Genomic DNA, 22,633 nt, shown 5'->3' with positions numbered 1-22,633 from the left:
TTATTAATGTCTGTTTTGATCTTTTCATTTGAAGGAGATTTCTTTAGATTTCCAGAACATTTTGCCTGTGAAATACTGGAACCTGTGCACATATGCTAACTCTGGGGTAAGTCTGGATCTGATTCTGGCTTTGTCTTAAACTTTAGTTGTGTTAATAAAGTTGCAATGAGTGGAAATTATTCTTTTCTCATTTATCAAATACCACTTTCACCCCACATTTATGTTCTCTTTATGCTTTCTGTTCACCACTAAATGGTGCAATTTCACTTCTCTCCACCTGATGATTCAATTGCTTGTTGTCTAGAGAATTTTAGTTTTTTCCTTTTTTACTCATCATAATATGCTCCAAACCTTATTTTTACACACTAGGTTGTTAAAGAAAAGCTCCCATTTGCCTTTTTAATTACTGTTGCAAGCCTGTCTGTAATTTCCCTGTTTCTTTATGCTCTTCACCACAGTTCAACAAAAAAAAGAGGTAAAAGTCAGTACAAATATCCCTCTTTTAAGGAGTGAAGGTAGTGCCTTGTTAGAAAGAAAGGCAGAATACTGTGTTCTTTGCCTCCCTCTTGGTAATTTTTGGAAAAGCTTTAAAGGGTGATGAAGTGGCCTTGAGCAGCTTTGGGAACGTTCCCATTGTAGAAGTGAGAGGCATCCTAGATGCCTAACTACCTTGTTCTTCTGGCAGGTAACTCAAATGCAAATAATTAATTTTCATTTTCTGTGGCACTGGAAGAATTCATACACGGGGTAATCACCTTGTGACAGCTTTTTGCTATCATATCTTTTAATGTTCTGACTGATGGTAATAATCACTCCAATTGCATTTTCTGTACCCAAATGTTTAGCTAACTTAATTGCTGTTCTGATAACTTCTGAAGGAAAACATTTAACATAATTTGCTCCACAAAGAGCTAAAGTAAAATAACTGCGCAGTGATAGAAATTTCACCTCCTACACTCCTCAGCTTTTCTTGGTATGTTTTTCTTTCTCTACTATTTCCTGAGCATCTCTTTGGCCACCATTTGATGCCTTTCAGGATTCCTGCTCTCTTCTCTGCTTTTCTCTCCTTTTGTGAATGAATATCCATCACTGGATTCTTTAACTCTCCTGGCCTCTGTGTTCTCTCTGACCCCATACAACTCTGGTCAGCTTTGGCTTTTCACCTGCCCTTGAGTTTCTATTTCCACTCATGCAGCACTCAGGATTTAGTCCAATGATGTTATGAAAGAGTGTACAATATTGGGTAGTCAAAGTGTATTAGCAAAGAAGCTAACTTTGGAACAAAAAGAAAGAAAATAAATACTGACTGAGGTACCTTTCCTGCTCTTCCGGTGAAAGAGAGTAAGCACCAAGTTAATCCTTAGGAACCATACTCACGCCCTGAAGACCAAGCTAACAAAAATAGTTAAAATACTACATCAGGGAGCCTGTTACTTTAGGGAGTCCAAGTGGTTCATACCTTAAATTCATAGTATTCCTTGTCAACATAAAAATAACATGTTTTCATTTATTTTAGAATTGTGGTTCAGCAAGCCCTCAGAATGATATATGACTTGTTAAATCAATGGCAGTAGAAACTTTTATATATTTTACTTGTAATTGTTTATTGTTACCCTTGGTATTGTAAATAATTTTGTTTTGTTAAATAGGGTAGAGCAGGCAATGGTTACAATGCCCTTGTAGAAACCAGACAGAATTAATTCCTCTGACTTCTGAAACAGCAGGTTCTTGTATCTGTCCCTGCTCTACTTGCCAGTATTTGCACATCTCATGCAGCTCTCCCAACTTTTTCCTCTCTCCAGTTAGCAGAATCTTATTAGAGGCTAGAGTGGCATTTTAGGTTTCAAGTAGTCAAAAGATGATTTTCAAAATTAATGAGGCACTTTGCAGAAGTCCCTGAGCACCCTTATGTGAGTGTGAAATATATTCTGTCATCTCTGAGGCTGCTCATTCAGGTGAAAGTTGAAATGAGTACAAATGTGCACACCCACAGCTTGTTTCTAAGGCCAGCTTTAGGAAACATTCATGCAAGATCACAGACAACTCCAATATTTAAGTCTAGAAGTTTTAAATAAAGCTTCAATTTTCTGTCCAAATGCCTCCCTTTTTTTTTAATCACTTATTATCTTTCAACTCTTAGTGTGTTTAAAAAGTTACATATGTACTTAAAGAGTGTCCTCAATACTGAACAGAGTGGTTAGATTAGCATACTGGAAGTTATAGCTTCACATTGACCAAAGATAACTGGCCATTCTTGATAGAAATGCTATTTTAAAAGGTTGAAAAAGTTCTTGTCCAAAACATTAACATCTTACATATGTGACAGGAGGAAGATAAAATCCTTCCACAACTAATTTTAACAAAATAAATATTGTAGCTTCAGACTTTTAAAAAAAATAGTTTGCTCCCGTGTAAGGCTGAGAGACCTTGGCATTTATTCACTGCATCTGATATAAGAGGAGAAAACACACAGGGCCTTGAGCAAAAAGAATCACTTAAATAAAACTGGATTATGATTATATTCTGTCCTTGATCTCCTACCCTAAGCTTATAACTAATTCACTGGAAAATACATTATATCATGAGCTTCTGCATGTCCTAGGGGATGCTTCTAAAATACTAAGCTGCCTCATACTGTACCTTGGTGCAGTCGAGCTATTGTAACAGAGGGAGATCAAACTTTCAGGGGTTGTTTTTTAACTTTTTCTTCTTGAGAGTTCATACTGGTTAAGATATTATTTTCCTTCAGTTACCAGAACAATATCCCTTGTAGTTTAAAAGAATAAATATTTTCCAGCTCTTTTCCTTTTAAAGTATTTGTGATAGTGGTAGCACCCCATTGACAGCCCTTCACCCAGAAGAGTGTCCCATATTGTATGGCATCCTAAGTTGGGTGACAGTTTTATTCCCAGTTTCTGCATTTCTACTTTTACTACAGTTTCTCCAAAATTTCTTCAGGCCTTGGAAAACCTGAAAAGGAAGGGGCCAAGCGTGCAGGCTGAGTTAGCAAAGGCCCTGGGACAGGATACAGTGACAAGGAGCTGGGTTTTTTCCAGCCTGGAAACATGGCTGGAGACACAGACCCACAGCATTATTTGTATTTTCAGACACCGTAACTCTAAGAGAAAAACACTGAAATTACCAGCCAGAAGTGTGCATTAAAAGTAAAGAACAGCCTTGTATAGTTAATGTGTTGCTAAGAATTATTCTTTAACAGTGACTGTAGTATATAACTTCAGTATTGAAAAATAGAGGTGAAAATCTCATGTTTCTCCTCAGAAATATACCTTAATGGTGTTGCTGCCACCCACTACAAGGAAAGCCACTTGTGCAGTCACACCAGCAGGAGCCTGTCACTATATCTGTTTATGTAGAATTCAATATTGGTCTTTGGGCACAAATGAAATGTAAGATCATTTCTCTCCCACTTTTTTTCCGGAATTGCTGGATCCATTAGTCCAACAGAGGTGAGGTTGTCACAAGAAAACCCACATAGATTGAAATAAACGTAACAGCTACCAGGTTAGAGGATAAGAGACTGGTGTCTCCCCGCAAAAGAGCATGAGGACAATGGGGTCCCCACTGGTCCCCTCAGCAGTCAGAGCAACTCCTGCAGCAGTGAAGACTTTTCCCAGATCAACAGCTTGCTGTAGAATCACCTCAAAATGATCATCCACAGCATGGCCACTACTGTGGGTTTCCTGGGTACTGCTGGATTCATTTGAGGAGCAAAGAGAATTTAACTTTCCTCTGGAACTTGTCCTCTAATTCCAACATTGGTGCTGCCTCTCTGGCCTCTGACTTGTCTAATGATGTGATCATGCAACACCCATCTCTCAACCCAACAGCCGAAAGAGTGCCCATGCAGCTAACTTTCTTCTGAGTTTTGGTCAAAACACAAATAATCTTTGCTGTTCTTCCAGACTTTCCAACAATATGTTCCCACCACACTGGCAAACATGGAGTTATTTCTGGCTGTCAAATGATCCATGACCTTATGATGCCAAGCTGAGCACCCTTCAACTTTCCCTTGGCTCACCAAGTAGCACCGGCTTCAGAGTCCATCCTTGCTCATGGCTGAAATGCTGCCTGCACACGACACCCCGTGACAGTACCTGCACCAGCAGGGCACAGGGTTAAAAGCCTTACATGTTTTAACAAAAGCAAGGATTCCAAGGCCTGCACAACAGCAATCCTGGTGTCCAGAGAGCAAACCAGCTAGTCCAGGGCTGCAAGTCAGCACACGGTCCCCATGAGAGCTCACTGCCATGATCACTCACAGGAGCCTTACCTGAATGGCCTGACAGGTGCCTCTGTCTCCCAAGGGTTCAAGCAGAGCAAGGGCAAAAGGCAAAAAAGGCCTCGGACCTGGTTGATCTGAGGGTAATTGTTAATTAATGAACTGCACACAACTCTCAGTTAGACTAGTACCACAATCCTGCAATGGGAAGCGATCTGTAAATCAATATGCTTCTGACTGGAAGATTCTCCTTTCCTAACCTGTGAAAAAATCATAAACTTTCAATTACAAAAAGCAACACACTTGTTTGAAAGATATTTGTGTTTTTATTTTTCTAAGCTCGCACTTGTGGAACATAATAAATGACCTGATATAATGACAACTTTGCAAAAGAAGAATCCCCCTCCTCTCCCCAACATCTGAACAGCAATATATAAATATTTACAATGAAAAAAATAGGAAAGAGAAGAGAATGAAGTCAACATTAGCCAAGTCAGTTTGTTTCTACATATCTGATTTTGAACACTAAGTATTCAAGCTTAACCAACACTTCCCTTCAGTACCGAGGCTCTAACCTCATTTTTAGATCTTATGTGCAACAGGTACACTCCTGACTCTGCTTCTATAGTTTGCTCCTGTACAGTAACCATAGAATTTCCCCACTAAATTTTTATTTCAGGTTTTTAACTTTGAAAACAACAAAAAAATTAAATATAAGTTTATGTCTCCTGATACAAAGTTTCTCACACAGTCAAACACATCACAACACTGAAAATCAGCATAACGAAATGCTGTATAGCTTCTTAACAAGGACAATAGGTCTGGGTCCTGGATCTGTTGGCTTTAACAAAAGCTCTCTTCAAATAGAACAAGTACATATAGAAAAAATAACCTTCTTATTTTCTTGTTAAAAAAGGAAATGGTGCTTTCTATAAACAAAAGAACATGTGATTCCTTTGACACAGATATAAGTTACAGTGGAAAAAGCTCAGAAAGCTTCAAATAAAATTGGCGTTTGTTTAAAAGGATGATTTAACAAGTTGATTGCATGAGGTTCAATCAGCCCATACAGTCTGGTAATTCTAGAAACATCAGTGTAAAAAACCCTGCTTTTTTTGCTCTCTGCTATCCAGTGTCACACAATCACATGACTGAAAACATGTTGCCTGCAGAACGGCAGACACCGATCCCAGCGTCTGCTTGCACTGTCCCCAGCGGCGGCCGTGTGTCCAGCGGGAGGTCCCACACCTTCGGTGCCCCCTCGGCAGCTGTGTCACACGTGAGAGCTGCGCCTGCCTCGTGTGCCCAGCGACACACGCAGCCGTGGCTCCCTGGCCTTGTAGTGCTCGTTGAAGTCCAGTCTAAAGCTCAGGAACCGAAGGCTCTCATCAGAGCTGGTTGTCAGCAGGACCAAGAACTGCTGGACGATTCCCTGAGGGGGAAAGAAAAACCCAAGAGACAGCTAAGAAAACAGCCCTGGTGCATTTTGCACAGGAACATCAGGTGGCGCACAGACCTGGTAAAGAGGCAGAGAGAATCTGGGGAAAGGCAAGCACAAGGGTCCATATCCAACAGTTAACAAATCAGATATGCTGGATTCATACTTTCTGCAAAAACCCAGACCTTCATTTTTATTTTTCAAGTATCTGCTGTGCATGCCAGAGTCTCCAGTGCAAACAGCTCAGTCTTTTAAAGCTTGCTCCCCAATCCCTGTGCCCTGCTGGCACACTCCAAATGTCAGAAGACTCCCAGGCTGCAGAGCAGCTGCCTCTGCGTGCCACTGCCTCGGGACAGCATTCAGGATCCAATCTGTGCCAACAGGAGACCTCACCTTGAGTCCATGTTGCGGGTCCAATGCCATCCAGGCCAGCCTTAGAGTACTGCTTGCTTCAAACATACCCATTTGATATGGGTAGTACAGCAGGACTTACACCCCAGAACAGCAAAGCATGTGCCCAGTAGGGCAGTCAGTGCTGCAGACCCAACTAGACTGTGCATTTGGAGTGATTTGATGGGGGATTTGCACTCGGCATGAGGGAGGCACACCTCTGCATCCCATCTTCCCATTCAGCCCTAGCCATGCCACTGCAAGAGTCCTGCAGGACACAGGAAAGCAGAGGACTTAGGGAGGATGAGAAGACTCACTTGAAGAGCTCATTCCTAATCTCCACTAAATATTAACATGAACACACCCACAACTAGAGAACTCCATTATCTCCAAAGATGACCAAGGCTGGCCAGGGGAAATCCTGTATGGAAAATCCATAGTAGGGCTCAGCATGAATACAGTCCAAGCAGGCAACACCTACATTGCCAACTTGTAGCAATCTTGTAGAGCACATAAACCACAATTTATTTACAACCTACACTTAAAGACTTAGGCTCATTTTTCTGGGGAATGGTAGCTTTCGCATCAGATATAACAAATTAAGACAAAGCCAGAATAAACTACTTATAGAAGATAGCCTGCACATGTTCTCCCAAACATCTTATCCACTGCCCACCTCAGTGAGCTTAAAATTAAGTGTTAGGCCCTTAATAAGAAACTTTCTGCAGTATTTACTAAAAATAACTTGCAAAGACAGTGAGGAAAACATGGAATGCAGAAGGAATTCTATCTTTTTCCCCCCCTCAGACTACACCAGAAGACAGCTATTACTTTCACTACTGGAGGAAGGAGACAACTTATATGAAATGACTCTTGTCCTTTGTCAGGGAACATAAATGATCATAAAACCTTTGACTACTAAGGAACAGTGAACACAGGCTTACAAGTAGAGAAGGAAAAAACAAAGATCTAGATCCACAAACCGCACACACGAGAATATAGAAGTTACACCTACTCAATATTTGAAATTCATTTCTACACAAAGCTCAGTGTATTTTAGAAAAATATAATTTGAGAGGCACCTGGTAAAAGTGAGTGAGTATTCGCAGCTGTGAACACATTTTAGGTATTGAGTCTTGAAATTCTTTCATCCTCTTGTTCTCTTCTTCCTCTTCTGATGCAGTTACACCCCACTTGCCCTACATAGAAACCAAACAAGAGGTGAAACATCATATGATTCAAGTTGCTAACTGGGCCACCCTCTGCCCAGCTACATCAGGTTTCTAAAAACCAACCATTGCCACAGAAAGACAAACATAGAACCTCCAATACGGAAACTATCAGACCCCCCCTGGGGGTTGTACAGCACATGAAAGAAAGAAGAGGTCAGCAAAGCAGGCAAGTCTCACACCAACACTGCATGTCACAGTCATGCAGCAGGGAGGCAGACATGGAGCTATGGCAGTTTTTGCAAAAGGGTTCCATTTACTTCATCTAAAAGAGCCCTAAATTTCTCATCCTCCAAAGGCCACTAGAGAAATCAGCTTAGATTTTGGGCAAGACAGAAATCAAAAACACCACTCATCAATTTTGCTTGAAGTCACTAGCAACTGCTGCTGACTTTTACATCTGTCCCAACTACATTTTTCATTTTTGCTGTACCTCTACATGGTATCTACAATCCTCCACATATAAAAGGCCTCAATTCATTTTCACATTCTAGTAATATCCTTATTGCACCTCAAGCTCACGCTGCTTTTTTCTCTCTTCAAATTGCAACCTCAGCTGCAGCTCCTCCAGAGCAGCTCTGTACATTGCATCTTGGGCATTCTGGAGCTCAATGATCTGGTCAAAAACTGCTCGAAGCTGGTTGAGAAGTACCTGTGAGACAGTCAACAAAATAATTGATTTTAATTAAACAGCTGCACAGCACAAGAGTTTTAGGTTACCACCTTTCTCCACAATAGGAGTAAATAAAAAAACAATCTTTTTTACACAGCCAGAGAGGCTGTTTTGCAAAGCCCTAAGGCAGCTGTTGCATGATCACACAGCTTCTTAGGACGAAAAACAACCGGCCCACGCTGCAGCAAGTTTTTTATCAACATGTGTCACTATGTCTGGACAGTAGGTACAGAACCTATCATTATAAAATCATGTATCAGAGGAATAAAAATGATTTTTCCCTTTGCTCCTACCATGTTAAAGAAGGTGGTTCCTAACATATATGCCAAGATCATAAAGTTACAATTTCATGCAAAGGAGAAGACTTACCCTGGAATCACTATCCAGCAAGCACCGAGCTATGATTGTGTCCAGAAAAACTTCATGAGCTGCAATGATGTGATCCAAGTCCTGTGCTTGTTGGACCTTGTTCCAGAGTTCATCCCATGAACATTCAAGCACCTGGAGCAATGATACAGGATTGGGCCGTTTTGATTTGCTAGATGACAAGCTCTTTGAAATTTAAGACACACAACACATACAGAATATTAAAAGTGCTTCATTTTCCAAGTAACTAATTGCATGGGTAGAGTATACCTCAAATGTAATGTAATACTGCATTTGATGAATGAAATGGACCATTTCTGATGCCAGAACGTGACACTGATGCAGCACCCCAGAAAGCTCTGTAAAAAAATCCAGAGATGGCATGTTAAGGACTGCAAGGACAAGCACAGCCAACAAATTAGCTTGGTAAATTTTTTGTCACCAAATTGAATACTTCGTAACACAGCCACTAATAATCTTATTGGTAGCAGCAGTGACCTTCTGAGGCTAGGTGTCCTCTCCCGCCCACCAAAAGTTCTTAATTATAAAACAATAAACTTGAAAGTATTACTGTGACATAAAGAAGTGTAACTCTCAATAGGTATTTTTTACTGAAAGAAATGTAGATTGATTAAAAAAAATTCAAGCGTGAACCAGTACGGATGCTCACAAATATGACTATATTCTCTAACTGAGAAATAGGATCAAAAAGTCCCAGTCCATGAAATATACACCAGAGCCACTACATTTCAGAGCTTTCTTATTTCTTCTAAAATATCTTTCTCTTCTCAGCCTCTTCTGTTCTTAGCTAAACAAAAGCAAAGGGAATAAGTGAAGGTAAAACTAGTAAATTCAGAACTGTGCATGTATGAGACTAAATAGTTAACAGACAGCACAAGAAAGAGGGAGACATGGGGTACAAATAGGAAGGCCTAAAGGAATATGACTACAAAGGGATGGAAGAGTTACAGTCTCACAACTGGGCCAGCACAAAGATACTTGTATTAGTGTGACTTTTCAAGAAAGGGACCAAGGATTAAGTAAAACAACAAATAGGAAACTTCCATTTACAATAATGCTGTTTAACCTTCATCATCACCATTACCTACCCATTAAACAGCCAGCCAAGAGGAGCAACAAAATACAAAATTAATCTGTACATCATTCATCAGACCTTCCCCCCCCCCCCCCCCTTAACACACATAAAATAAAACGCAGTCATGTAAATCCATTTTACAAGCATGTCATCCATCTGGACACCTCTCACCTGGCATACTTTTCAGAAGTTTTGCATTGCACATATGTCCTTTCCATATATCAGTAAGAATATACTCCATTCTCTTCGCTCTCCAAAGGAAATTAAATACTCTTAAGTAGTGGCTCATGCACTCACGTGTAAATACCTACAGAATAAAGAAAATATCAGTACAAATTAATAGACATACCATATGTCCTGAAGTACCAAGAACCTCTTCACAGTCCATCTTACCTGATCCATGCAGTTTATTGGTAAATATAGCAAAAAAAAAAAGTTTCCTGGAACTCCCAGAGCTTTTGGAAAGATCCTCCCTTGAAGGCTGTACAGTTACCTAGCATTTAAGTAGGCAGAGGGCACTGCTGGAAGCATAAGAAGGGGTGAACATAAAGCCTAAGCCTCCTTTAAAGTTGCACATGAAAATGCCTTCTGCTGGTCAGACTCACAGTTTGTCCTGCTTAAAAAAAAAGTTCTTTACAAGTTCTTTATCGAGGCTAAATACATTCTGATAAACAGTGCAACTACCGATCAAATGCCATTTAGACAGCATAAGTAAGTTCTCCACAAATACATTCTTCAGTTCCTTGCAAATTTTCCCAAATTAACATCTACAGACTAATAATTATCAAAGAATAGGAGCACTCAATTTATTAAGTACTTGCTAAAAACTGCTGGAACAAATGAATTACTGATTTTCAGTAATGACTGTTTTAAATGCAGCTTTTCAGCACTCACAGTTAACTGCTAAGCATTGAGATTTTTGTTTAACTGTTAATACAGTGGGTACATCCTAGATGCCAAAAATACCATCTCTGATCTCACACTGCAAAACAAAAAAAGGTTACCTCAATTAAAAAAAAAAACCACTTAGCAATTTAATTCAGCACCCAAGACACATTCAGAACCAGCAGTGTATGACATTACCGTTGCTATTGGCCCATCGACATGATAGTCCAGGCTGAAGACATCCCATCCAGTGTCCCCAGGAGACACCTGGATTAAAAAGATATGCTACTGTCAGTGTATAATCAGAGCATACTAATGCTGAAGACCAACTCTTGCTTACTCTTTCATGAGCAAACAAGCCTATGAAAGGCCTATGAGCAAACAAGCATCCACATCAACAAGAGATACAGGAGTTTTTTGCTGAAAGTAGCAGATTTAGCAAAAATTAATCAAACCCTGTGATACAAGGGTGAGACTCATCTCACACAAATATTGATGTTTCTAATGTCAGTGTTTCTCCACTGAACACAATAAAGGAAAATAAAGGTAAGGAAAAAATTCTTTGGCATCTGAAATACTTATTTCAGATGCTATAGCTCATCACTAAAGTCTCACCTCTGGGAATGAAGCTTTCACATTAATTAAAGTTTCTTACCACAGGTCTCTTCCATGAAATGTGCTTTCAATGCTTTTCTTTTTTTAACTAAGGGCAAGAAGAAGACACACACCCCAACCTGCCCCTTCCTGCTCCAATTCTTGTAAGAGCAACAGCAGTAAGAGCTGTTTGGAGAACCTCAAATCAGGGCCATCAGCATAAATTTCTGTTAGGCCCCAAATAGTCAACCTTGTACTGTCAATGGCTGCAAACCCACATCTTGAAATACAAATAGACAACAGACAAGGAAAGGGAAAATAAGAAGACTTACTAAATGACCTTTATATTATTCAAAGTACACTTCAGTGGTAAGGAAGGGGAGAAATGTACTCATATACACACACAAAATAGATGTCTGCATGTATACACACACACACACACACAAAGGTATGTTTCAGGTCAGAGTCACCACAATGCAACAGACCTCCAGAAGTCGAACATCCAATCGCTTGAGAATCTCAGGATTATCGAACTGGGCATTTGTTGCCCTCACTGCTGTTTCCAGGATTCCAGTTAGATTATGCTGATATAAGGTGGTAGCTGGTCGTGCAAGCTCTGGCCTGGTGGTTATGAAACAGTCATAGCACATTACTGAAATACTCTGCAGCAGGAATTCAGTAGTTACTGCAGCACACAGCAAAACTCTTTTCTAAGAGACATTAAAAACTTCTCGTATTACTCTTTCAGTCTTAATCATGAAGAAGCAGTGAGCAAAATATTTGCACAGAGTATGAGCAGAGTATGTGTATTCATATGCAGCTATACTCCTGAACATTAGCATGAGGAGTAACTTAATCCTCATTTAATGCCAGTAATTTGAAGTTACCAGGATTGCTAGTTTAGCTAGTCTGTAATCTGAGTTGCATTCATATCTAAAATGAGGCAGATTACATCATTAGCACATCAAACCAATAATTTCACTTCAGTTTTCAGAAACCTTCTGATCGCCATCTTGCAGGCTCAGAAGTGCTGGCAGAAACACAGAAACCCACTCCCCCCTCTACGTAACTCTAACTTTCCAAGGAGTTGCAACATGCAGGTCTTGTACTACCTCTCTCTTTCCCTCAGGATCAGTACTGGAAAGCCTCTTACTCCTTCTGCCTCAAATGTAATACTGACTCCACAAACCAACCTTATTCTGCTTCACATTAAAAAGCATAGTCATACACAAACTGCCAGCAGACAATCTCGATTTTGATTTACAAACAAGTTAATGAAAGCTCTATTACAAAGCCTGACCTCTAGATCAAAGAAAAGCTTTGCAAACAACCCTTCTGACTGACTAAATTTCATCAGTAGCACCACCATGTAAAAGTGAGTTCTCAGTACACTTTAAGAACTGGAATCGGTAGTTGTGGGTGCACCTGGGTGCTTAAAACAGAAGCCAGTGAGGAATCAATTAGATTTTTTAAATTGCATTGAGGGGTTTTGAAACAATGTTTTGGACCAAACACCCCCAAAATACAGAGAGGCCTAACAGTCCCAGCAGCGCTAACCAGCAGCATCAAGAGCAGCAGAACTTTTCTGCTTAAATTTCCTGACAGGAGCAAGAGAAGTGCCAACATCCTCAAGGCTGTCACAGGGCTGGCATAAAGATATCTACATTAGTGCAACTTTTCAAGACTTTGTGAAATGGTACTGTATGTATGCCTAATCAAAAAGGAAGAACAAATTTTAAGCCTCAGGGTCAAAGAAATTAAATCCAAAATAGAATTTAAAAGTTATTACTCAAAGGTTTAATTGAACAAGGTACTTAGAGGGTCCTCTTCAAAAAGCAAAAAAGTTTCTGTGCTGATCATGCACAGAAGCATCAGAAATTCAACACAATTACCCTTCCTATTGTCTTACTTGAGCAAGTCCATTAAATGCCTGATAAAGTCTCCTTGACCAAGTAACAAGTAGCGCCTCATGGCCTGCATGTGTTCCAGCAAATTGTACTTCTTATTGAGAACATCCAGCAGGTATTTGCTGGTTTCAAAATAAGCTGCATCAATTTTCTCTTGAAATGCGTTTTCCAGATCTGTGAACAAGTCAGCAGCTAAAAGAAAATAAAAATTAAAATTAAATTAGTAGTTTTCCAAAACTGAGGCAAACAAGCTTTGGAGTTGAAACACACAAACAGAAAAACTGCCATTTCTTCTGATCCACTCAGCTATACATTTGCCATAGCCAAAGCAAAAGCAAGTCTAAAGCAGCCTATACTTCAACAATATTACTTTTAATCTGTGCCCAGTTTGTACTTTCCAGTAGAAGCTCGTATTATGTCACTTTTACAGAAAAAGGTGGGGATTTTTAAGCTTGCTGAAATATCACAGTTTACAAATGAAATAATTTATGGAGATCTAAAAGCTCAGAGTTAGGAAAAACCTTTGTTGGGGAGAATCTAAATCAGAAGGCACTTCTAAGGGTCTGGGGAAAAATAAATCAAAGAATCAGGATGTTAAAAAACTCAGAAGAGAGTTTCTATATATAAAAGAACGAGAGATTCTCGTTTTACCTGGGGGACAGCCAGCAACCTGATATTTTCTCTCCATCTTTAATGCAAGGCAATTTGGGGACAGAAAGCAGGAAGCAGTAGAAAGTAGTAGGAAGCTTATTTCACTGTTTTCTATAACTATAAGCTTATCGAGAAAGGGACTCAGGTAAAGCTGTTACAAGATAGCAAGAACTGCAGCCTCTTCAGGCAACATGGAACAATACTCCAAATACTGGATTGCCAACGATCACAAAAATCAGACCTTCTTCAGCATTAAAGGATATACTCTCACTTTAACTACTCAATTAATAAAATGCTTAAAAACTGAAGAAATAAGCAGTGGCTCTAATAAAGAAGTCACTCTTTAAAAACGGAAAATTCAATGTCTGGTTCACTGACATTCCCAGAGGTTTCCAAACTATGATTCAGTAACCAGTGAAACTCTCCATAAGACACAAAAAGTGCAAGAGATGTCAACAAGATGACACTTTTATAATACATTGCTGTGTTTAAAATCCTTACACAAGAGAAATACTACTTAGTCAAGTAACATACATCAACCTTACAGATGTGAGAATTAATACAACCTGCAGTAAGTGCAAGTGTCCTTCCTCAAGATGCTGTGAGCCTTACAGGCAAAACAAGAGGGAACAAGCCAATCCAGAGAGAGTTACCAGCCAGTATCTTCAGCCACTGGACACAGAGGTTGGGCCTAGCACCAGCTCAAGGCACAGGCAAAGCCAGAAGGCAACTCCCTGGCTTGTCTGTAGCCAGCCCACCATGTCAGGCATGCTGGTCCTCACACAGGGGTGAGCGTGTCTAAGGCAGTACCTCTGAGACACACAGACCAGTCTCAACTTCTTACTGTCTCAAGCAGGAAAAGCAGCCTTTCCCCTCTCCTTAGTACTGATCCTCTTGCCTTGAAGGAAGTGACCTGGCCACAGTCCTTCAACTCAGACTGGAAAGTTCAGTTTTACCTATGTAGTTGTAATGCACCACCTCTGTATAGACACACACACCCCAGCACAGGCAAAACGCAGCATTCCCGTTTGCCATACAAAACTGCTAAAAAGGTTGTTTACATCAACAAACAAGAGGCCTAGGCACAAGTTTTGAAAACTGTGCAAAATGATCTCAGAACACTGAAAAGCCAGAAATGGATAAAGAAAGGGTCAGACTAAAAGCACTGACAGGCAGGTCCATGAGCTGCTACTGAATGTAGTGTCATTCCTGGTCCAGAAGACCCCAAACTATGGACTACAACTACATGTTGGGGCTGAGGTCACTTTATCTGCCTTTCTTACTGTTCCTCTCTCCCAGAAGCTGTAAAATTCCCTGCCAGGCAAGATGACCAACTTCTACACAGTTATGTCAGACCTCTTGTTTTAATACATGTTCAGACAGTTTTCTACACCCTGCTTACTTCAGCATCAAAAGGAAGCTGGAGAAACATGATCATTAAGATCCCAAAGCAAATGAAAGCAATAACACAGCCAAACCCATGAAATATTGAGATTTAAAATGAGAAAAAGCATCCAGAACCCAGGCTGACATCTTAGCTTTCCATGATCTTAATAATAAGTAATTATCTAAAAGGACTTTCAGAATATTGTCAGATGGCACAAACAAGCATGAAAGGAAGCATTTCCAACATCTCTGACAGAGGATGTTCTTTCAGGATTAAATGGGTAAAATGCCCTAAACGCAAATGCAGTTTCATGCAAAATTAAAGCAATGCAATACCACGAGGTATTTAGGCTGCCAACCACAAGGTCAGCATGCCTTCAGCACACTGCAGATAGAGTAACATATTTCTAAAACTATGCTTCTGTCTCAAACAGTTATTCTCAGCACTTAAGATAATGTAGGTACTTTGAAGCACTCATCCCCTACATAATAGGAAACCTGCATTTGCACAGATCTTCCATTCAGTCAAGGAGAGAGAGAAACAAGTGCAAATTTAAAGTAATATTGGAAAAGCACGGCCATAAATGCTGTATAAAGTGGTGAAAATAGTGCAGCCAAAGAATGTTTTTTCCTTTTTTCCAGGAGTAGCTGGCATGATGATTGTTTAAATGCATTTATAGCCCTTATTCACTTAACCCTGACCCCTCTCTGCACTTTAGGCTTATCTTTGACTAAGCAAGCACTGAACATGGTACAAGAATCACATTATTAGATGACTTATTCTTCCAGATGTGGGTGGGATTTTATTACTAGAACATTTTTCATGGAGGTACTCATGCCAGAAATCCATACTGTCAAGAGTTACTATTAAAACTAATCCAAGGTTATTTGGGGGAAAAAAAAACCCCAAACCCAACAACCCCACATACACAAGCTTTAAAGTTATTATGTAAGTAATATTATGTTCTAAAGTGTAAAGAAGGATATTCTTTGAAAACAAGAATTTGACAGAAAAATATTTAGATGATTAGCATCAGAAAACTTACAGCTCACTGGGATATCTTAACAGTTAGACTATCTTTGGTATATTAAACAAGTTATCAAAAGAAGTTACAGAGGCAAAATACCACTTTCACCAGAAGGCAGCAATCATTCCTTTCTCTGAGATGTAGCGGTATCCTACACAATTTTTGCTTAGTATTCAGACATAAAGCCTCTTTGGTTTAGATGCTTACTATTTGCTATCTTTGGTCATAACGATGTTAATTTCATTGCAACAAACATGCCACCAAAAAATAACTCCAAATGATATACAAGTTCTCATTCATTAAAATCGAGATCTGTTTTAAATAAAATAAAATAAACTGAAGGAATTCTGATAGTTAAGTTTTGGTTCCATGTTCAACAGCCAGCAACCCCAATTTTAAGTAATCTTCAAAAAGAATTTTACTAACCTTCCACATACTTAATTTTTTTTGACATATTGGCATGGTGCATTAACAGAAAGGTTAAAAAGGCTTCTGTCCTGTTTTTATTGCTCATTCTCTTATTTACAACCAATTGAGTATTTTTATTTTTCAACCACAAAGTTAACTCAGTATTATTACGGAAATGTATGATGAAGTATATTTGATGAGAAGTCAAACATACTATATTCTTGTTGCAGCACTCAAGAATATCCCTGCTCCCACCCCAGCCGAGGCAGCTGAAGGCGAACTGTTTTTTAAAATGGTTTCATTCAGAAATTCAGTACATTAACAAACATCCAGCAAACCTATCAAATTAAGAAAATTATGCACGTGCATCAACATACATCTTCTGTAAAAAAGAAGTATCCATTATATTATCTATATTTTAAGGCAGATGGGACTTTTGTACTCCTTTCCACCCCACCATCCATAAAGTCAGTTTACAGTCTAAAACACGTATTGTACGGGAGGTCAGTTCAAAGGGGAGACACTGAATAATATGAATACTGTACCATCTTTTGAAGACTCTGCAGATTTTGCAACAGCAATCATCTTTGTGGATGGAGTTTGATCATGACAAACTTGATGCAAGAAGTTTATGGATTTTCCTATTAGAAGAACCTGAACAAAACAGGATTTTTAAAAAAGCGATTTGCACATAAAAAAACACCAAATGAAGAAGCCGCCCACAACCACCAGGACAACAAGATATGCTGTCATCTTTCTGTGCCCTTAGTTTCATAATCCCAACCTCAGCAATCCAGAACAGCAATGCTAACATGAAAAGGTTTTAAACACGAAGTTCTTTTCCCCCAGTTTAAGAGTTAGAGAATGGAAAGGAAAAACAGTCCTACAGTCTCTTCCTCAGGAAACAATTCTAAAATTCCTGAGAGGATTATTCTTTGTTAAATTTGTCCTCTATTTTCTCAATAGAAATCTAAGCAGCAGCATAGGGCAAACAAATCACCAGAAGATGAACTTTTAGATTCATACCTTTTTTGATTGCTCCATTGTAATAAAAGAAGGGATCATTGATTTCCTCAAAGTGTATTTGTCATGCCACAACCGATCAGTTTTAACTGTAGGATCTGAAGCTACAAAAAACTGAAGATTGAAATAAATATTAAAAGCAAAAGACTAATGTAAACTCTAACCTATAGTTTCACCTATTATTCCTACTATTTTAACAGATGGAGAGGAAAAAAAACCCACAAAAAAACCCACAATCCCCAAAAAATTTTGCAGTTGATACGGTGATCAAATGCTATAGTCTCTCAACTCCACACAAGAGAATCCTCTCATTTGTAAAAAACTAAAACGACTTTATTAGTTTTGTTGAAGTGAATTTTGGATGGATTCTGTCCTTATCCTGAGGACATACACCCATTTTCTGGACACAAACTTTTTTCACTGCCTCCAAACACCATTTTCTCCAAGAATGCTCAATTGTCTTAGTTCAAAACTGTCTATAATACCAAAATTGTAGCTTTCAGTACAACAAATCCAACAATAATTTTTAAGATTAAGAACACTCTTACAGTGCGCATGCAGAGGTTAGAGCTAACAAAGACAAAACCTCATATCTGGGGAGTAGCTGGGAAAAAAAGAATCTATTTTACACTTCTAAAAGAAGATTAATAGACATTTTACATAATGCTGACCTTAAAGATCAGCTGTTACTGTCACTCACTTAAATTTTAACCAAAATAAGGACATTCCAAAGAAACAGCATATTTCACTCTCAAGTAAAATTACTCAGATTTTCTCAGAAGTGCTCAAATAATTTTAAAAAATGATTCTTTGCCTTCTTGGAAAAAAATTTTTTTAAAAATCTAATCACTTTAAAAAGACTGTAGTGATTGGAGACAGGAATGTGTTGAGAGAATTTAAAAAAGCATAAAAATATTTCCAAGAAGAAAAAGGACAATTACTGGAACTTGATGTTACAGAACTCACAACAAATAACTCTGCAGAGTTTCTATTCTGGAATCATAAAGCTCTTCTACCTAGTTTGAACTTACTTATCAAGGATAATAGCATGCAGTCAGAGAAAGATGAGCTTCATTTCAAATACAAGGCTTACATTCTAAACTGTTACAAAGAACTCTGCATACATTACTGTTGTTACAGTAAGCAAGAAAAGATATAGAGAAATTGTTTTGCCTTCAGAAACAAGAAGCTACTGTCAGTGCACCATTCTGACTCTACTAACCAGACCGAGGATATGATTTGTTGAAGACAACATACTGCAACACTGCAACCTGCAGATACCAAATTCACGAAGAATTCATGAAGAGAGTGATATTTCAGTTTGTTATTGTATGTATTGCTTACTCATGTCATACATTTTCATCACACCCTACTTTTCAAACTCTCCTCTAAATTCCCACAGATTATTATACCCCAAGGCAAAGAGATGAAGTATTTACTGTAGCACGTACATTACCTCATGGTATGTATCCTCCAGCTCTCCATCATAAATCCAGCGATAAAGGAAGTTCAGTACAGGATGGGATACTAGGCCAAGAATGTGCTGAACCAGAGATCTCATGTAGGGATCTCCTGTTTTAGTGTAGGCATGAACTGCTGAGGCTAGTTCACCACCTTTTCTCCCTGTAAGATCATAGGGGAGAGGAACAGAAACATTTGAAGGAAAACCATACACACCCCATTTCAATTTAGCAGCCATTGATTTTAGCTATCCTTGTGTCACAATGAGCTTGCTAAACAGCAATTCTAAAATGTAGCAAAAGTAGATTTTTTTACTGCTAACAGGGAATTCCTAGGTTTTAAGGCATGAATTATTAATCTTACTAAAGCATTAAAAGCAGAGTTCTCTGTCTACTTTATGGTAGCTTAGAGGAATGCAAATTTCAAGATCATCACACATCAGATCACACACAGAGGTTGATGTTATGCTTCCAGAGAAGCATTAAAGGAGCCTTAGAATGTTTTCTTTCTCTCCTGTTCTTGACACTTATATTCTGTGCGCACATATGCACACAAACACAGCTTTCCTGTTTCTTGATTATAGTTGCCCCCATAGCTCCATTAGGTAACATCTCCTGTCTTCTTGCAATTGAAAAGTAAGAGGCTGTCGAAAAAAAAAGTTAAAAAACAGATAGAATATTTGATTTTGCTGCTATACTCCACAGCTTACAGCTTCCTTGCAGCAGAGGCCATAAAACTCAAAATTTTCACTAATACCTTAAAAGTAAAGCCCACTTTTTAAAGAATTTGCTACCAATTCCAATAATCAAGGTAAAACAGGTTTTTTTGGCTAAGATGCTCTTTCTAAAGGGCTACAATCTCAAATCTGAAGCACCCTCAGGGAAAAGCATCAGTTACTGGTCAGTTTAACCAGTTACTAGCCAAAGTTCTGGTAAACTCTAACATTACTCTCCCCACCATCTTCTTGTGGATTGCCAACAAAATCACATGATATTTGCAAATTTGCAAAGTTTTGTTGTTTAACATGAATCCACAGACAAATGGCAAATTATTCTTCTATGCCATCATATACAGAGAAATTGCATAATACTCACACATAGTGAAGAAACTAAGCCAGTCACTTCATAATATATTACTAGGGTTTTTTCAGTGTACCATTCTCTGCAAGATGATTGAGTAATTGAAAATAGCATGAAAAGTGCATACTTAAAATTGAATTTTTTGAGCACATTCTAGTTTTAAAAAAGTAGGAAGTCTGAATGTATCAATATGGCACTATAATTTGTCATGCTTTGTTTAAACCAGAAGAGGGAGAATCCTCTGAATTACCGACTTAAATTTTTCTAAAAAAAAAAGTCCAAACAAGCACTAATATTATTGATATCAATATCTAGCATGCACAACTACTCAAAGGTATGTAACTTCCCCAGAAATATTAAATTAATGTTAAACAGACCTTGACAGTGATCAACAAGAGCTGCAAGGGTCTTTAACCTTATTTTGGGATCGTATGTCCAGACTAGAAGACGGCGAAGTGTTAAACTGCTCTCAAGTCCCAAATTCACGCCCTGATCATCTTCCAGTTGCAACTGATCAAGTTAGAAACAGAAAGACATGTCAAAGAATACAACTGAGCAGGACTGAATCAGAACTCAGGTTTCATAGTTTGTTCTAAAGTCAGATTTTTACTAATACACTTGAAATACCCTGTGTTATGTATTCTCTCATTAAATCACTGGGCCAAAACCTGAGAGTCAATTTTTAGTGGAAACAGAGAATTAAGCACAGGTGAAAGAACAGAGACAAGCAGAAGCGCAATAAGGTAGACAAAGCACAAAGACCAAGAAGGTTTAAGACAGCAAGATAATAGTCACGAAAAGAGAAGAGCAAAGGAAAGGAGAAGAGATTCTGAAAGACAGCAAGAGATACTCAAAAAAAGAGTAAAGAAAAACATCTAAAGTAAAGGCAGGCTATAGGAGGTAAATTTTTTATTACTGCACATGCAGCTTATTTTAGTTCAACATGGGACGAATCCCATTCAATGTCTTCCTCCAGATGCCATCAGAACTTAAATTTGCCTTACAGTGAGATTAAGGAATTGCTACATTGAAAGAAAAACACCAAACTTTAAAAGGTACAATAAGAAAACTCTATCATAATGTGACCACCATGAATCTTCCAACACCATGGAAAATAACAACCAAATATTTGCATCCAAGGTGCAAATGCAAATCTCTTACAAGTACAGATGGAATAACCAGGACAAGAACACAACTTAAGAATATAGAAGCAAGTTCCTAGAGCAGTACAAGCAGACAAACCCTTACGGAAGATGCTGTTTCTCGTATGTGACAACCAACCCACTCGGTGCTTTCCCATCTAGCACATTTTTTTAGCCAAGTGCAACACACTAGTTAAATTTAAGACTAGTGTCATCCACATTAAGTTCACAAGTTAACTTAAAGCCAGTTAAATTCATTTGCTTCCAAATGCTCCTGGGTCCATGTTTGGGATTTTTCTTTGGTGTTTTTGGAAATCAGCAATGGTAAAAGAGACATGAGCAAAAGCCACCCTTTGGCTTTAGGGAAGACATGGTACATCTTCATCATGGAACTGCATTTTTAAATGGGCTGCAAAGTGAAAACAACCTGCAAGAAAAAGACCAGAGACACTTATGGAATAGTACACACTATGTTTAGGATTACTGTTTCAAGGGCAGAAACATGCTCGGGGGAATCTCTGAAGACATCATAAGTTATAAAGAGAGTATAGAACCCTTTACCAAGATTCTTGTTGTTCTATGCCTGTACTGCTCTCTGGAACTGCAGTTAACAACTCCTAAGCTGGCAGCCTGTACAATCTCCTGAATCTAAGAATGCTGCATACATTTAATTTCAAGTCAATTTTGTACATGTTTTCAGGAAGCTGAAAGGTACAGTTTTTCTCTCCATTCTGCAGTGAGACTTTCAATCCTTTCCACCCTGCAAGCCACAAAAGAATTTCTCCTCCACTGCTAGATCTCCTTCATTTCACACCTTTGGGAAGGAATGTTGCCAGGAGCTTCTGAAAATCCAAACATAACATGATTCAGGGACCCCCTTCAGTTAGGTGCTGAGGGACCTAGATTCCCCAGAAACTCCAGTCTGCTGCTGCTGCAAAGCATTACAGACACTGTATTGACTGTTCTCTATGAAAATGCAATTAATCAACATGCTCAATGCACGCATGAACTCTAACACTGAAGATGAACCTGGCAAGGAACATGAAGAGCAACAAGAACAGCAGTAAAAGTAAGACTGGGAAAAATGTGTATCTAACTACTGAATGATGCTAGGAAAGGGCTGACAGGAAAAATGGAAAATGCTAAGGTACTTAATGCCCTTTTTGCCTTGGTATTTTGCTAAAATTTGCTGTTGGGTAGACCAGATGTCAAGATAAGAAGAGGAGTCTGGAACATGGAAGACTGAGTAGAAAAGGATCAGGCTAGGGTCACCAAACAAACAGGATATGCTTAAGTCTGTGGGACCTAATGGGATGCACCAATAAGTGTCGAGGGAGGGAGCTGGCCAATGTCACTGCAAGGCCACTCTCCATTATTTTTGCAACACCACAATTAGAGGCAGTTTCTGACGACCCTGAGAAAGCAAATATCACTCCTCTCTTCAAGAAGGAGGAGCCATAGAGCTACACATCAGTGAGACTCACTTCATTCCTTGGGATAGCAACTAATCCTGGAAAACCACTTCCAAGCTTATGGAGGACAAAGAGCTTTCTCAGGAAAAAAAAAAAAGCTCAGGGAAAGGAGAAGCAAGTAGGAACATTTGTGGTGATGGAGTTTTTCTTCCCAAGCAAGTGTTA

The 22,633-nt window shown here is 38.9% G+C and overlaps 1 protein-coding gene across 2 annotated transcripts in view; it reads right to left on the bottom strand.

Moving 5' to 3' along the window:
* Positions 1 to 4,546: 4,546 nt before the first annotated feature.
* TUBGCP3 (tubulin gamma complex associated protein 3) overlaps positions 4,547 to 22,633 on the bottom strand; it is a 50,518-nt gene continuing 32,431 nt past the window's right edge. For both annotated transcript variants that reach the window (XM_048328013.1, XM_048328003.1), the window contains exons 10-22: positions 20,232 to 20,364; positions 18,771 to 18,937; positions 17,318 to 17,428; positions 16,837 to 16,945; positions 12,821 to 13,010; positions 11,397 to 11,532; positions 10,516 to 10,584; positions 9,604 to 9,739; positions 8,607 to 8,695; positions 8,340 to 8,471; positions 7,809 to 7,949; positions 7,151 to 7,267; positions 4,547 to 5,672 (exon numbers count right to left, since the gene is read on the bottom strand). In XM_048328013.1, coding sequence (XP_048183970.1) covers positions 5,514 to 5,672; positions 7,151 to 7,267; positions 7,809 to 7,949; positions 8,340 to 8,471; positions 8,607 to 8,695; positions 9,604 to 9,739; positions 10,516 to 10,584; positions 11,397 to 11,532; positions 12,821 to 13,010; positions 16,837 to 16,945; positions 17,318 to 17,428; positions 18,771 to 18,937; positions 20,232 to 20,364 — 1,689 coding nt within the window. In that variant the 3' untranslated portion in view covers positions 4,547 to 5,513. The remainder of the gene's footprint in view (positions 5,673 to 7,150; positions 7,268 to 7,808; positions 7,950 to 8,339; positions 8,472 to 8,606; positions 8,696 to 9,603; positions 9,740 to 10,515; positions 10,585 to 11,396; positions 11,533 to 12,820; positions 13,011 to 16,836; positions 16,946 to 17,317; positions 17,429 to 18,770; positions 18,938 to 20,231; positions 20,365 to 22,633) is intronic.

The sequence above is a fragment of the Corvus hawaiiensis genome, chromosome 2 (genome assembly GCF_020740725.1).
Source record: "Corvus hawaiiensis isolate bCorHaw1 chromosome 2, bCorHaw1.pri.cur, whole genome shotgun sequence".
NCBI classification, from domain to species: domain Eukaryota; kingdom Metazoa; phylum Chordata; class Aves; order Passeriformes; family Corvidae; genus Corvus; species Corvus hawaiiensis.
Note: the sequence above shows the minus strand (reverse complement) of the source record. Positions and strands in the feature narration are given on the sequence as shown.